The 14,021-nt window shown below is 27.2% G+C and overlaps 1 protein-coding gene across 1 annotated transcript in view; it reads left to right on the top strand.

Annotated features, from left to right (window-relative positions):
* Positions 1-1,675: 1,675 nt before the first annotated feature.
* LOC132931777 (fatty acid 2-hydroxylase) overlaps positions 1,676-14,021 on the top strand; it is a 38,253-nt gene continuing 25,907 nt past the window's right edge. The window contains exon 1 of the mRNA XM_060997768.1: positions 1,676-2,696. Within this exon, the coding sequence (XP_060853751.1) occupies positions 2,466-2,696 (231 nt within the window). The 5' untranslated portion in view covers positions 1,676-2,465. The remainder of the gene's footprint in view (positions 2,697-14,021) is intronic.

Here is a 14,021-nt window from a genome sequence, read left to right as displayed (position 1 = left end):
TGTCTACCCTTAGTGAATTAACCAAATTATATTACTTTAAATTTCATTCTTACTTAAACTCTCACAGTAATTAATTAATTAAACAACTATCCTCCATATTACTTCCGGTAATAATGTTCATCGAAAACTCAAAAGACAGTAGGCCTAAAGACCTACTAAAATAAATAATACTAAAACACAGTAGCTCTTTAAGATGATGTTAAAGTTGACAAAATGTTTGTACCCATATACCCATAGTTTTTTAATGTATATAGCTATCTAAAAATTAATACAAATTGAGCTCAACAATAAGATGAAATATTTTTTTCCCATTGCGTGGTTAAAAATGAAAACATATTTTTATATGTAGATATTAGTGGATTTATTGGTCAGGAAGAAGAAAGTATTTGTACTTGAAACCAGGGTATATTGTAAAATACCTAAAAATTGTTAATGACAACTTTAAAATCTATATATATATAAATAGCTTCAACTGCTTCGAGTGTACCTACTTAAGTTCGGTATCGTATTTTTTAAGATTTAGTATGCGAATTTCCTTCTAGAGTGTTAAATCTTGCAGATAGGTAACTTTTTTCAAAAATTATTATTTAGTACCTTATATCAAATTACTGATGACATAGAATTATTATTTACTGAAATGAATTTAAACAATGATAATACTGCTGCCACTTATTATACGCGCAATAACTATTCCTTTAGGGTTCATCAGTCGAGTCTCATATATGTAGGTACATAATAATAATACATTTTATAATGAAGCATTTAATTATTTAACCGCATTGTGATAAAATAACAATAAGAATAATGTAGTAGAGATATATATTATACAAGGGAGGTCAAAATATCTAACGGGTCTACCTCTACCAGCGTATATAGAGAATGAATTATTGTTTCGGTCCCTCTCCAAAGTGTATATAGACCCTAATATCACCATTGCCGGGCCAGGTGGCTAATTACGGTACGGGACGACGAAAATAAATTATTATCGCTAATTTCCAAGCCACTTATTAATCAAATAATGTCGATGCGAGTACGATTTCTAAATAATAGTCTCGCCGAAAGAAGAAATAATACAAAATTGTTTTTTAACCAAAATCATATTATAATAATAAAAAATATTGTTCTATCTCGCGGTTATTATTTTTGATTTTTCAGATCTCTTGTAGTTCGCTAAATTCATGTAATTTTCTGGCAGTATTTCTACAATTCTACGTTTTTATATCACTCATGACGTACGTATGAATACAAATTTCGGTTGTCGTATGGAACGTAACGAATACGAAGACTTATAGTGCCAATAGTGGTCACTTAGATTAAACAAAAACCAAAACCTTTCGTATTTGATATCATTAAAATTTATTGAGATGTAATCGTTGAATCACCGACTCGTCGGCCGCCGCACTTTCTATACTTTATAACAACATATTAATAATTCGTATAGAAATAATTCTGACCACCGAGTGGCGGTGACCTTTGTCGTTGTGTTCAATTCGGGCGGCTGCAAAGGAACATGGCACCGACGGACGGGGTGTTTTTCGAAAATCCCGCGATCAATTTACCGCATTCACCGCAACGGGTCGTGTAGATGGCATAGTGGTCGGCCGCCGCGCCGACAGTGGCGTCTCCGTCGGTCACCGGTCGTGGGAAGCCGGGAAACGGACGAACCAGGCAACCAGCATCGGCCAGCGGTTTATTTTGTATAGTTATTACGCTCGCGCTACATACCATTTACCTGTAATGTTGGTCGTGGGCGCCGCGTGTGCGTTTGGTTGAGTGCGATATTTTTGTTTGCCCGCGATTTCACTTCGTCGGAAATCGGTAGCGTCCGTTGGTCGATCGTTAAAACGGATATTATATCGTAATAAGTTCGTCCTCGCTGATTTTTTTTTTTTTTTTTTTTTAAATCGTTTTTCGTCTGCTCGTTAAAAACATATTTAACTGTTATCAATTTATCATCCGTGTGGTGTGGATTACAGTACGTGATAGCGGTGAACAATAATAATAAAAAAGCAACACATTTTCGGGCGGGTCTGCGAGGCGCGAGTGCATCCTGTGATAAGAGATAAAGCGGTACGAGCCTCAATCGCGGCCGGTTGTTGTTTCGTAACGTAATTATTTAGGTACCCAGTGATCAGTGTTAATAATTATAGAAATAATGCTATAAATTTTTTCACCGTTTTTAGTACTTTATTTTCCTTTTACACGTTGCTGTTGAACGGATGTGCGTTGTGCGACAGTCGTCGATTTGTGTTTATCTAGCCGTTCGTATCTAGTATAGTATTAAACCGGTTTGAATGTGTGCCCATCGAATTTATTTTTTTAAACGACCCAAGTGAAGTGAATCCAATAACGACGACGGACCCCACCAACAACCTCGTTGCCGAACCGTCTTTACCGTACAACTACGGGTAATGGACGCGTGAACTATACGACCACCGTGTACTCGGGCATACACCCACAAGATAATGTCCACGGCGCCGTTCGTGGTAAAGCACGATGGGAAGAAGCACAATATTGAACATTTTTTGCGCTTCCACCCGGGTGGCACCAACACATTGTCATTTCTGAAGAACGCCGATGTCACCGATCGGCTGTTGGCTACTCACCACTCTGCTGCTGCATACGAGTTGCTCAAGGATTATAGAGTAGACGAGGAAGATGTACACAAACATATTAGAGAGGATGGCGATTTAGAAGTAAGTGATAGTTTATCCACAAAATTTATTATATTCCTACTTCGAATACTGTGTTTACTTGCAAACAAATTTCATAATATTTCTATTTGATGCATTGATAAACACAATAACAATTATTTTCTAAATCTTTAATTATTTTCTTTAATCAAAATTATAAGGAAAATAGGTACCTATTTACCTATTAATAATTTGTATAAGTATATTTTATTTTATTCCCTAATTAGATCATAGATAAAATATATTATAAACGGTAGGTATTACAGATAGACAATGTTCATATAAGCAGTTCTATTTTATTCATTGAATGCCAATAAATTAATTCTCTAATGGTAAAGTTATTAGCTAAAATTAAAAAAAAAAAATGATCATCAAATCAATATAGTGATATGGCTATTTATAGTATTTATGTATATACTCGTGTATATATGTATACGAGTATATTAATATTTAATAATTTTAGGTTTTTAGTTAAATTATTGTTTCTTATTTTTAGAGATTACCTAAAAACCTACACTTATTATACCTAATTTATTCATTATATTTAAATAAATTACATTTTTCAATCATTTTAGATAATAGTTTTATATCATGATAATGAGGAGGTTTATAGTTATAATAAATAAATATGTAGGTATGTATAAAACTTTTTGATCTTAAAACTTGCAAGCATTTAAGAAAAATTATGCTTAATTCTGTTTTATAGTTAGCACTTTATAATAATATGCATAAATTTAAATTTTATACGTATTAATTACCTATTGTCAGTGCTTTATAAGTAATTTATTTATACCTAGATAGATACCTACCGTTATATTTATTGAATTTAAATATTATAAGTATTAAGTACCTATATTGCAAAAACTAAAGCTAGGATCTAATTCGAACAAATTTTTTTGTCTTATAAATTTAATACAATATATTTGTAAAATGCACATCAAATATTTGTTTTAAAATCATTTTTAATTTTTTAATTTTATTTAAAAATAAAATTTGCAGGGTTTGCTAAGACCCATATCTGATGTGAATTTTTAATTAAAAAAGAAGAAAAAATTATATTGTCACATTTTGATTTTATAGTTTTTACTTTTCTAGACAGTTAATTGAATGGGATCTATTGTAATTTTATAGATATACATCCCCATTGCTCGTTGTCTCAATTTTTACATTATATGGAAACATTCAAAATATAACTAATCTAATTAACCCTTGGGCACCCGTATGACAGCATTCTGTACCGTACATTCACTAAAATTGATACTGCTTTAAAGTACATGGTAATATCGCCAGATAACAAATAGGTATCATATCTACAAATATCAGGCTACTTTATCACCGATACGCTGAATTTATTGCTTGTTTACTCATTTGAATGCTTATTTGAAATAATACAAATTTAATATTCAACATTCCAAAAGATTTTTATGGCGATACACTAGATATTTTTATTTTTATTTATCATTAGTTGGTAAATTATTAACAAAATTATTTAGTTCAAATTCTGTGGTACTGGTGTTTGGGAGAAAAACGTGGGTGGCCGAATGTTAATAAAGCTAAACCTAATCATATTCTAGACATTATTTGTTAAATATTGTTGTATTATATAAAAACCTTGTTATAAAATTTAATTTTAGTGTTAAACACCCCTAAAAATACTTTTGAATGGTCTAAAATAATGATTTTAAAACTAAAAATTATGAAAATATACATAAATCTATGTAAAAAATGAGCTTTGGATTTCTATCTTAGGAAAACAATCTACCTCGTAATGTACTATGTATCAAACACCTAGGGTTATAAATTTTAGTAATTATTCATTGCATGCATGTTAAAACTAGCTAATTTATTTATTTAAGAACCTAATTAATACCTATTAATATTAAAATAAATATATTTTAATCAATTGTCTGCTATGTAATAGTATAACAGATATTTATGTTTCATAAAAGTTGTGAGTCTATATTCTAGGCAACAACCAAATCAACATTATATCATAGTTTGGATTAAATGTTAATAATTTGGAAAAATATATGTAATTACATTCATTTTGTAATATTCATTAAAATTTGAAAGAATATTTTAGTTAATAATGTTGAATAAGTTTTTTCTTGACTGTAAATAGTTACCTATAATTCCGCTTATGACTTCAATTTAGAATTTAATTAGGTATGTATCTTCTCTTCTGAAATACAGTTTGTATCTTTTATTCTTAGTGGTATTTACTAAAACATGTATAAATAAGATTAAAATTACAAGTTATATCAAGTATCTCAGTTTTTGGCTATATTATTGAGTTTAAGAGCATAACACTTAAAATTAATTAAAATATACAATGTTTGATTTGAATCAAAATGTTAAAAATGAATATAGTACTTATTTTATCAGATATTTATTTTTTTATTCTAGTGTTAATGTATCACTATTGCATTAAGGCTGACTATAAATTCAACAGTTATTGTACCACTAAAAAAATACAATGTAAATGTTCATCAGTGATGAATCATCACACATCAATGAATTCAATATTTTGAAATAAAACCATAATTAGGACTCTATTTTTTACAATAATCAAATCACAATATATGTTAGAAAATAAGTAACTAAAATTAAAAGGTTATTTTAATGTAATGGCGTTTAATAGTTGGTGTTCAAGTTAATTAATTTTAAAAGTAGTTATCTACATATGTAATATTCTTAGTAAATTTTCTAGGAGTTCTATGAAATACCTTATAAATATTATCTAAATAAACCATAGATTTAAAATACATAGATAATGTGGATAGACAATGCTTATAAATTAATTTTTGTTAATTGTTATGAATTTTATTTGAACACTTGTCACTATGAAATTAAAATTTATAGGTATCCAATTGATAAAATTGCATGCCTAGCTAATTGTGAAACCCAAGTATAAACTAGTATGAAAATAAATACACCAGTTTGTTTTGTCATTGACAAATTTCTAGTAATAATGTCTTATTTAGTTATTTATAATATATTTTATCTATGGTTAAGCTTATAATACATTAAACTTGTCATCATACAGAAGTTTTTATTTGGCTATAAAATTGTAAGTGTCTTTGATTTCAAAAGCTATTGAAATTATAAATACCCGAGGAAATACATTTATTTCATCTTGATTAAAAAAAATATTGACTTACTAATTTTTGATAAATTCTATTATAAATTGAACTCTTAGCTCTAAGCCCAATTGTATTATTAATTTTGTTATTGTGTTAAAACCTGTTTTGATGATAATTTATTGGAATCATTAAATCTAAACAAGACAAAATAAACATATTTTTAAATACAAAATATTAAACATAGAAATAATGATCATACATTATATGCACAATCACTTAATTGCCTTAATAATTAACTGTAACTTAATTTGTTATTTATTATAAAATCCCTAAAATTAAATATCTTGGATTTTATTATAATGATAAACTTAATAGGAGTATTCATAATATTAACTATTTGTAGAGAATAATTAGGAAATTATTTTATTTTCTTAAGGATGTTAAATGTATAATATGTAATCTTGAATTATTGAAACGAATCATTTTTACAATCTATTTTTATGTTTGGTATTGAACTCTGGCATTGCACTTAAATAAGTCATATTCCATATTAAAAATAAAAGTCTGTAGACAAATAAAACCTATATTATTTTAAATAAATCATTTATATCAATAATATTTATAATAGGTAGGTACAGGTAAGTACTTTAAACATCCACAATTTAAACTTCACTAAATCCTTGTAAATCATAATATTATTTTATAAGATATAAAATTATTAATCTGACTACATATCAGTGCAACTATACTTTTGGGAAAATAATCCCTTTAATTGTTGGAGCTGATTTGTGCATGTAAATAAATACTATGACTTTTTATAATTTTAATGTTTAAAAGCTATCTTAATGAGGTTACATTTAATGTAAATAACTTATCTAATCAAAATCCTAAATATTTTGTACTTATTCTTCTTATTTATAAACAATATTTTTTGAAAATTTATATAACTACTTAATAATGGATATTCATGTCATGTTTAATCTACCCATTTGTATAATAATATAATAATATATGACTTACCTATTGAAATATAATGTTATGTGACCTATGGTTTTGAAGATAATGTTATTCGTGCTATATGTCGTTGTAACCTTTGTTATTGTTCATATTACTATTATATCCTATAAATAAGCATCATATTTATTTTAAGTCATTTAGGATGTAAAAAAATAGATTAATTAACCACTCTCAAAATGTCATCGATCCTAATACAGGTGCTAATATTCAGACAACAATAAAATATATTTGGTCAGATTAAAAATTTTAAATATCGAAAAAAATGTTGCGATGTCATCTTATTAAAGCTTGGTATTTATGATCAAGTAGTTCAGAAGATATATTTATCAAATAATTATACAACAGTTTTTTTTTAATTTACTTAGGTATTTGTCTTATCATGTATTTAAACAATCATTCTATTATATTGTCACACTATTATTTTTGCACATTAAAACAATAAATCTTTATTTATTTATTTTCTATCATTGTATTTATCATAAATGGACCTAATATTTGTACACGCATGTGACTGTTAGTGATTGTTAATGTGGGAAGTCACATACAATGCAAATACCCAATAGGCAATAATGTTCTTTTTACACTACTTATGTATTTTTAGATTGTATTATTATTTTGTAAATCAAAAACAATATTCCCAATAACAAAAGCTTTAAGGAGATTTGTAACCATTTGAGCATTTAATTTATTTACTTTTGTGTAGATATATTTTTAGGTTACCGTCAATAAAATTATTATTATTCAATTTGTGTTCTATGTCACATTAAATGTATTACAATTGTCATTTTGTGATATTAAAACTAGATTTAAAATAAATGTTCAAGTAGTATAGGTAATACTGTAATAACCATTTGATATTTATCAACTTAAATAAGAGTAAAGAACATTTTTACCTACTCTAATATCCATTATAATATTACCTACACTTTACTTCTATTTAAGCCAAGTCTAATATATCTATCTAAAATCTAAAAGGCTATAATTTTATACTGAAAAAATATTTGAAAATAACATTCTTGCACTATGCTATGTACCTATGCACCTCAGTCATTATACTATTTAATTTTTGTACCATGTTACTATAAGTACTTATGTTTTGTTTTTCAAATACGTGCACAGTGCACACATGATTCAATTAACTTATTGGCAAACAATGGATGTATCTATATTACTAAACAACAAATGATGAACAATAATTAAATATGCATTTTAAAGAATACAAAATATGTATGTTACAATGTGCATTGAATATATTTAATTATATATATATAGTTATTAGTTATACTTAATTTGTTCTAGTACAATACAATTATGACTTGTTATTAATCCACCTTTGTATATGTATAATATATCTTTCTATATTTTTTTTTACCGTGATTTGTGACAATCACTTAAGGCTGACCAATAGAGTAAAGTTGTCAAAAAATGATAGCTTAACTTTATCGTAGTTTTGAGGCCACATAATCCCCTATTTCTCCCATTCTTAAGTAATCCTCGTAGGAACTTGACAGCTTGGTAATAAATTGAAAGGGTTGAAAATTATAAAATGGGTGTCATTTGAGATTAGAATATGAACCTCTATAAAAACTTTTATCTAAATATTCAGGTATATTATAAGCAAAGTATTACAATTTGTTTGTTTTCGAAATCTTATGTTTTGAAATATAATAATTTTTTTAAATTCTTAACACTAGCAAAATATGTATGGAATTCATAGTCGAGCGAATATGTTTATAACTTGAACAATAAACTAAACAGTAATTTTTCATTTTTTTTTTTATAGTTTCTTTAAGCGTACAAAAAAATATTGCCAAAATCATAGAAATATTAAAAACTGCCAATAAACGTGGTCTTAACAATTTCGTACAAATTTTGAATGCGATAATGTATCGTTGTTTATCATTGTTTGTTATATTTTAATAGAGATCACAATACACTACTATTTTTTGTTGAGAGGAGCAAATTGGATCAAATGCCTAATTTAAATTTCTGTGTCATATCAAACTTTTTTTCTTTTACATTTTCGTAAATATAGAAATACGGAAAACATGTAACAACATCACAATCACAAACATCACTCTCGAACGAACCTTTATCTAAATTTTCAGAGTGACCTTGTTATTAAATCAAATGAGGAAGAAGTTACACATTTTTACAAACGGTTTTTTTCTAAACTAGTAAACCACCGCAAGCACTTATTATTTATTTTTATATCTTGCATTTCCAAAAAATCCTCGTCAAAAGTTAAAAAAGTGGTGTCGAAAACTTAATTTAAATTTCTAACTAATATGCAACGGGTAGTTTCTTATTCATGTAACTTTCATTTATATTTTATTTTCCTCTTATTATATTTACTTATAGGCATAAATGTATATAAATTGTATGTGTAATTTTTAGATATGATATAATGTAACCAACCCATAAATCCTAAAATATATAATGAATCCCAAAACTGAAATAAGGTTGAACCTAAAACTCGTGTAATCATTACAAAAATATTATTTTGGTTCAAGAATAAATAAATTTAAAAAAAAACGAGTGGTGTATAAATTTGTCCCATAGATTAATATTATAATAATAGTTTACTTGTTGATCTGTTATTATTGATTTTTCGTGTACTGTTAATAATTATCAAATGGAGAAAGGTACATTAAATAACTAAGATACATTTTGCAATACCTACTATACATTTGTTCAGTACAATTTATAAAGAAATTATGTATCTTTTTGTTGTTGATAATCTTAAAATAATATTGATTATGCGAAATTGATATTGGATGGATTTAAATGAAAACCGTAATCCAATCCGTAATTATTATTTTTTGTTTAGTCGTAACTTATACCCTGTAAACATTGTTTTGATATTGTTCCTATTTTTTTTTAAACTTAAGTGTATTGGTAATATGATTCCTAGTACATTTTTGCACTACTTAATTGTAACTCTAGGTTTGTCAAACTATGATCATTAAAAATTAAATTATAGGTAGGAAAGGAGTGACTTAAATTTGGTGGACATTTTATTGACAACTGAAGTACTATAATAATGTTGAAATATTTACCTTACTTATATATATATATATATGCTTTCGAATTGTGTTTTTTTTTTAAATTAATTTTATTTGTTACATCCGAAATTCTTGTGGTTAAATTTAATTAAAATTAGTTAGACTGTTTTTGTAAATAAAATATATTTTTGTCCTCTTTAATTGACATATAAAAATCATATAACTTAAATGTATAATAATTATGTTATATATTTAATCTTTATGGATAACTTTCATATTATAGTAAGTAATAGGTAGTTACGTAAAAATAAATGCTGAGGTAAAATTTTAATGTTAGAAAAAATAAATCACTAATTTAGCCATTAATCGATAATTAAAGATTTTTAGAAGAAAACAAATTAATTTGATATTTTTAATCATGGAAATAATTGATATGCCATTGATTCCACAGCAGCAAGGCGTTTTTCATAACTTTGAAAAAGTGAACCCATTTCTCATTTGTTTAATTTATACTAACTATTTATTTATTTCTGAACCTATAATTTAAATTTAAAATGATCTAAGGTCTGTTTCACAGCTACGCGCGTATGATGCGCAGCTCGTTTGTCGATTTACATTATTTAAGTGCGTACGCGAGTACGCGACGGTAACATGAAGCCATATTAATTTTTTAACTACTATTATAAATTAAAATCATGCTTGTCTTGACCAATTATTTAAATTAATAAATCAAACTGTTTTTAAAATTAAAAATATTCTTTATGATAATGTGATTTAAAATTAAAAGTTAAATTTTTATTTTAAACAATTAAAAAAAAGATAATCATATTAAAATAACAAAAAAAAAGAATATTATGTATTTAAATTAAAAAAAAAGTATTTATGTATACCTGTTTATAAATGCAATTATATACAAATTTCGAGTTTAAAATTAAATTGACCGAAGTTAAATACCTAAAAAAATACTAATCAATTTTATTGGGTTAGTTTAGTTTACACACAATATGCTAAAGTTTACTTAATAAATAAGACAGTAAACTGAGTAAACACATCATCTAAATAACGCGTAATAATAATTATTGGCTATTAAACGAATATAGGTAAGCATATTTGGTATTTTGCTGGTAACGAAATAATAGAAGAAGTGATTAATTGATAATGGAACAATATATTTAGTAAAGTTGACGCCTCACGTCGTTTAACTACGATTTGTTATTTTCTGTATATCATGCATACTAAATTTATTGTATACCTGCAAAACTAAAATTTAGAACAAAACTTAATGCCATTAATCTCAGGTATCCATCTAATCATCTTTCATTTTGATAATAGACAATGAACTGTGAACTAAAATATTTAATGCGTATACGCTAAACAGAGATAAAAAAATGATAAAAATGCTCTTTTAAAGAAAATTGTACTTTTAATTGTTAAAATTAAACTTGTGCTACTTTATGATGCACCCATATTGAATGTTGGTAAAAATAAGAAAAGAGACTCAAAATTGCTAATAACTAAAGGAGATTGAAACTTGAAAGTAGAGATTTCTGTCATTGTTCAGCACATTCAAAATATATGAATTTAGGTATGTTCTACTCGTATTTCCGATAAATCTGATCTTATAAAACAATAATAATTTTGAAAATAAATTTTTATTAATTATTGTAGTCTATTTTTCCCATTTATTCGATTTTTTTTTTTTTTTGAAAATTGAGACCTTTATGTGTGTATTTAATATTTATTTATAATGTAGTCAAAAATGAGTACTATTTCAAATTAAAAACTTATGAACATTTTAAATAAACAAATCAAATAAATTAAAGGCTTATAAATATATTAGGATTTTTATTTGATTATTTTTGGTAATCTGTTTGCTCGCAAATACGTTTTTTTTTATTCGGGACAAAGGCTTCTACCCCGGCTTCAACAGATAGTTCATTAACCTACAATTGTATTTACATTCTAAATGGATAATTTTAGTTGTGGTTTTATGGATGATAATTACATATATATGAGAGAACTAATATTTACAGTTTTATAGATTAACAAATTTTTTTTTTTTTGGCTTTGAAATGTGTTTTAACTTGTGATTTTCGATGTTGTTTATTTTAAGTATAGCGACTCCACCATTCGCTCTGATAGGGTATAGATGGTTCTTAAATAGCCGGTATAGTTTTAAGTGGGCGGTTTGTTTCGTTTAAAACGAAATTACTCAGTAAGTTTGTTTCTTGAAAACACAGTATGCTGGGTTGTGAGTTGAAAATAATATGTTGTATGCCGGTGCTTCGTTTATGAAAGCCATTTATATTCCATTGGATAATGTAAGCCATTTTTATGAAGATATTAAGTATGTTATTTAATTAGTGTTGAGTAAGGGCATAATTAGAAATAGTAAATTAGATAACATTGTGAGTTTGGTTTTGATATTGCGGTCAGTGAATTTAAGGCGGATGCTTTCTATGAGCTCGTGTAGATTTGTCACACTTATTCCTGAGTCATTACATAGAGAGTTAATGTTAATATTTTTATTTGATGACGATTCTATGATGTATTTGAACTGATAGTACCTAATTGGTACAAGTTTAATGAATGCATCAAGTGTAGGATATAATAATATAACTGTTCATCTAATTTGTTTGTATCGTGGTCAAGGGATCTGGTAGATAGGGTTGAATCGGATTTAGTTCGCATTTTGTTGTTTTTATCGATTTTGTTTTTTAATGCCTTTTATTGTGCTTGCAAAGTTCATCTGCCATATTTAAGATAGGGTAGATCTTGGTGATGTGCTGGAGGCTGGTTCTTTTATTTTAAGTGTCTGTATAAGCTATTTTCATATTTTGTTCAAGGGGGGAGGATATTATAAATATTATGGACTGTAGTAGAGGTAACTGGTGTGGCAACACACACATTTGAGGAGTAGGTGTGATACTGGATGTAGTTTGCTTGCCTGAGGGTGTTTGAGGTGAGTTTGGTTCTAATATTTGGATGCCGTCGATTGGGTTGTATTCTGTGCGGTTCGTGGTTTAATTTGTTGGTTTGCTTATGTGTGTATGGTTGCTGTTGATTATGTTTTGTATTAGATTTTAAGATCGTCTGCAAGAAGACGATATGTGGCCAGTTTACTTACAACGAAAACAAGTTACCGTGTCTTAGGATAGAAAGATACGGAATATGTAGTCCTCGAAGTTAATTGCAATTGAGCTTGGTACTATATTTATATCATCAGGACTAATATATATTTGTCTGGTGAAGCCGGTTATATGAGGAATTGTTCGGTAGCAAACCCAATTTTGAGAGGTGAGATGTTTGACGATAGTCTTATTCCTTCATGATAGTTGTAATATATTCAACTTGACGGATACCTTTAATTGATTTTAAAACGATCGCTTGGTTCATTTTTGGGTAATTATAGATTTGGTTGTAGTTTCGGCAAAACTATTACTGATGTTTATAGTGAAGGTGTTCAATAATATTTGGACTTTCGATTGTATTTTTAATTTTAGACGTATCTTTTGTATTATTATTGTGTAATAATGACTGCATTGTTTGTGGGTGGTGACTTCTGGAGATTTTAATGTTCGGTAGGATAGTGGTAGCACGTGATACTATAAGTTAGATTTGATGCCGAATATCTTGACATGTAGGTTTTGGTTATTGTTTTGGATGATTTATAGATTATTCGTCCAAGCGGCGTTTGGTAGCTTATTACGCGCATGGTATAATATTATAATTGCTATGAAAGATCGTTATAATATTATCCATATATTATGTAGGCTGGTGGATATACACTGCTATCAGAAAGCTATTAACGAACACGCGATAAGCACTATATAAGCCATACCTCTGGTTTGGCAGGTTGTCAAACACGTACTGTTTATTACGTTTATATCTTACCTTGCTTACGTATACAGTAAATAGGCACTATATTCATTAAATAATGTTTTATTCACTGACAACAGGCATATTCCTAATTTATCATATACTTGTGTCCATTCATATTAAGCCGATATTTTAAACATGTGAATACAATGTATACCGTTCATATAATTTTGAACTTATATTATGCTCAAATTTTCGTGGTTTTTAAAAAATCTTGTTTTTTTAATTTAAAAATATTAAATGTTTATAGTTTTGTATTACTTTTTATTAGAAATTATGATAATTTTAATATTTGCATTTTCTAGGATTTGTGTTTGGCATCAAAAGATAGTTATAAAAATGTT

Source organism: Rhopalosiphum padi, chromosome 1, assembly GCF_020882245.1.
Source record: "Rhopalosiphum padi isolate XX-2018 chromosome 1, ASM2088224v1, whole genome shotgun sequence".
NCBI classification, from domain to species: Eukaryota; Metazoa; Arthropoda; class Insecta; order Hemiptera; family Aphididae; genus Rhopalosiphum; species Rhopalosiphum padi.
This window is presented reverse-complemented; position numbering and strand designations above follow the sequence as displayed.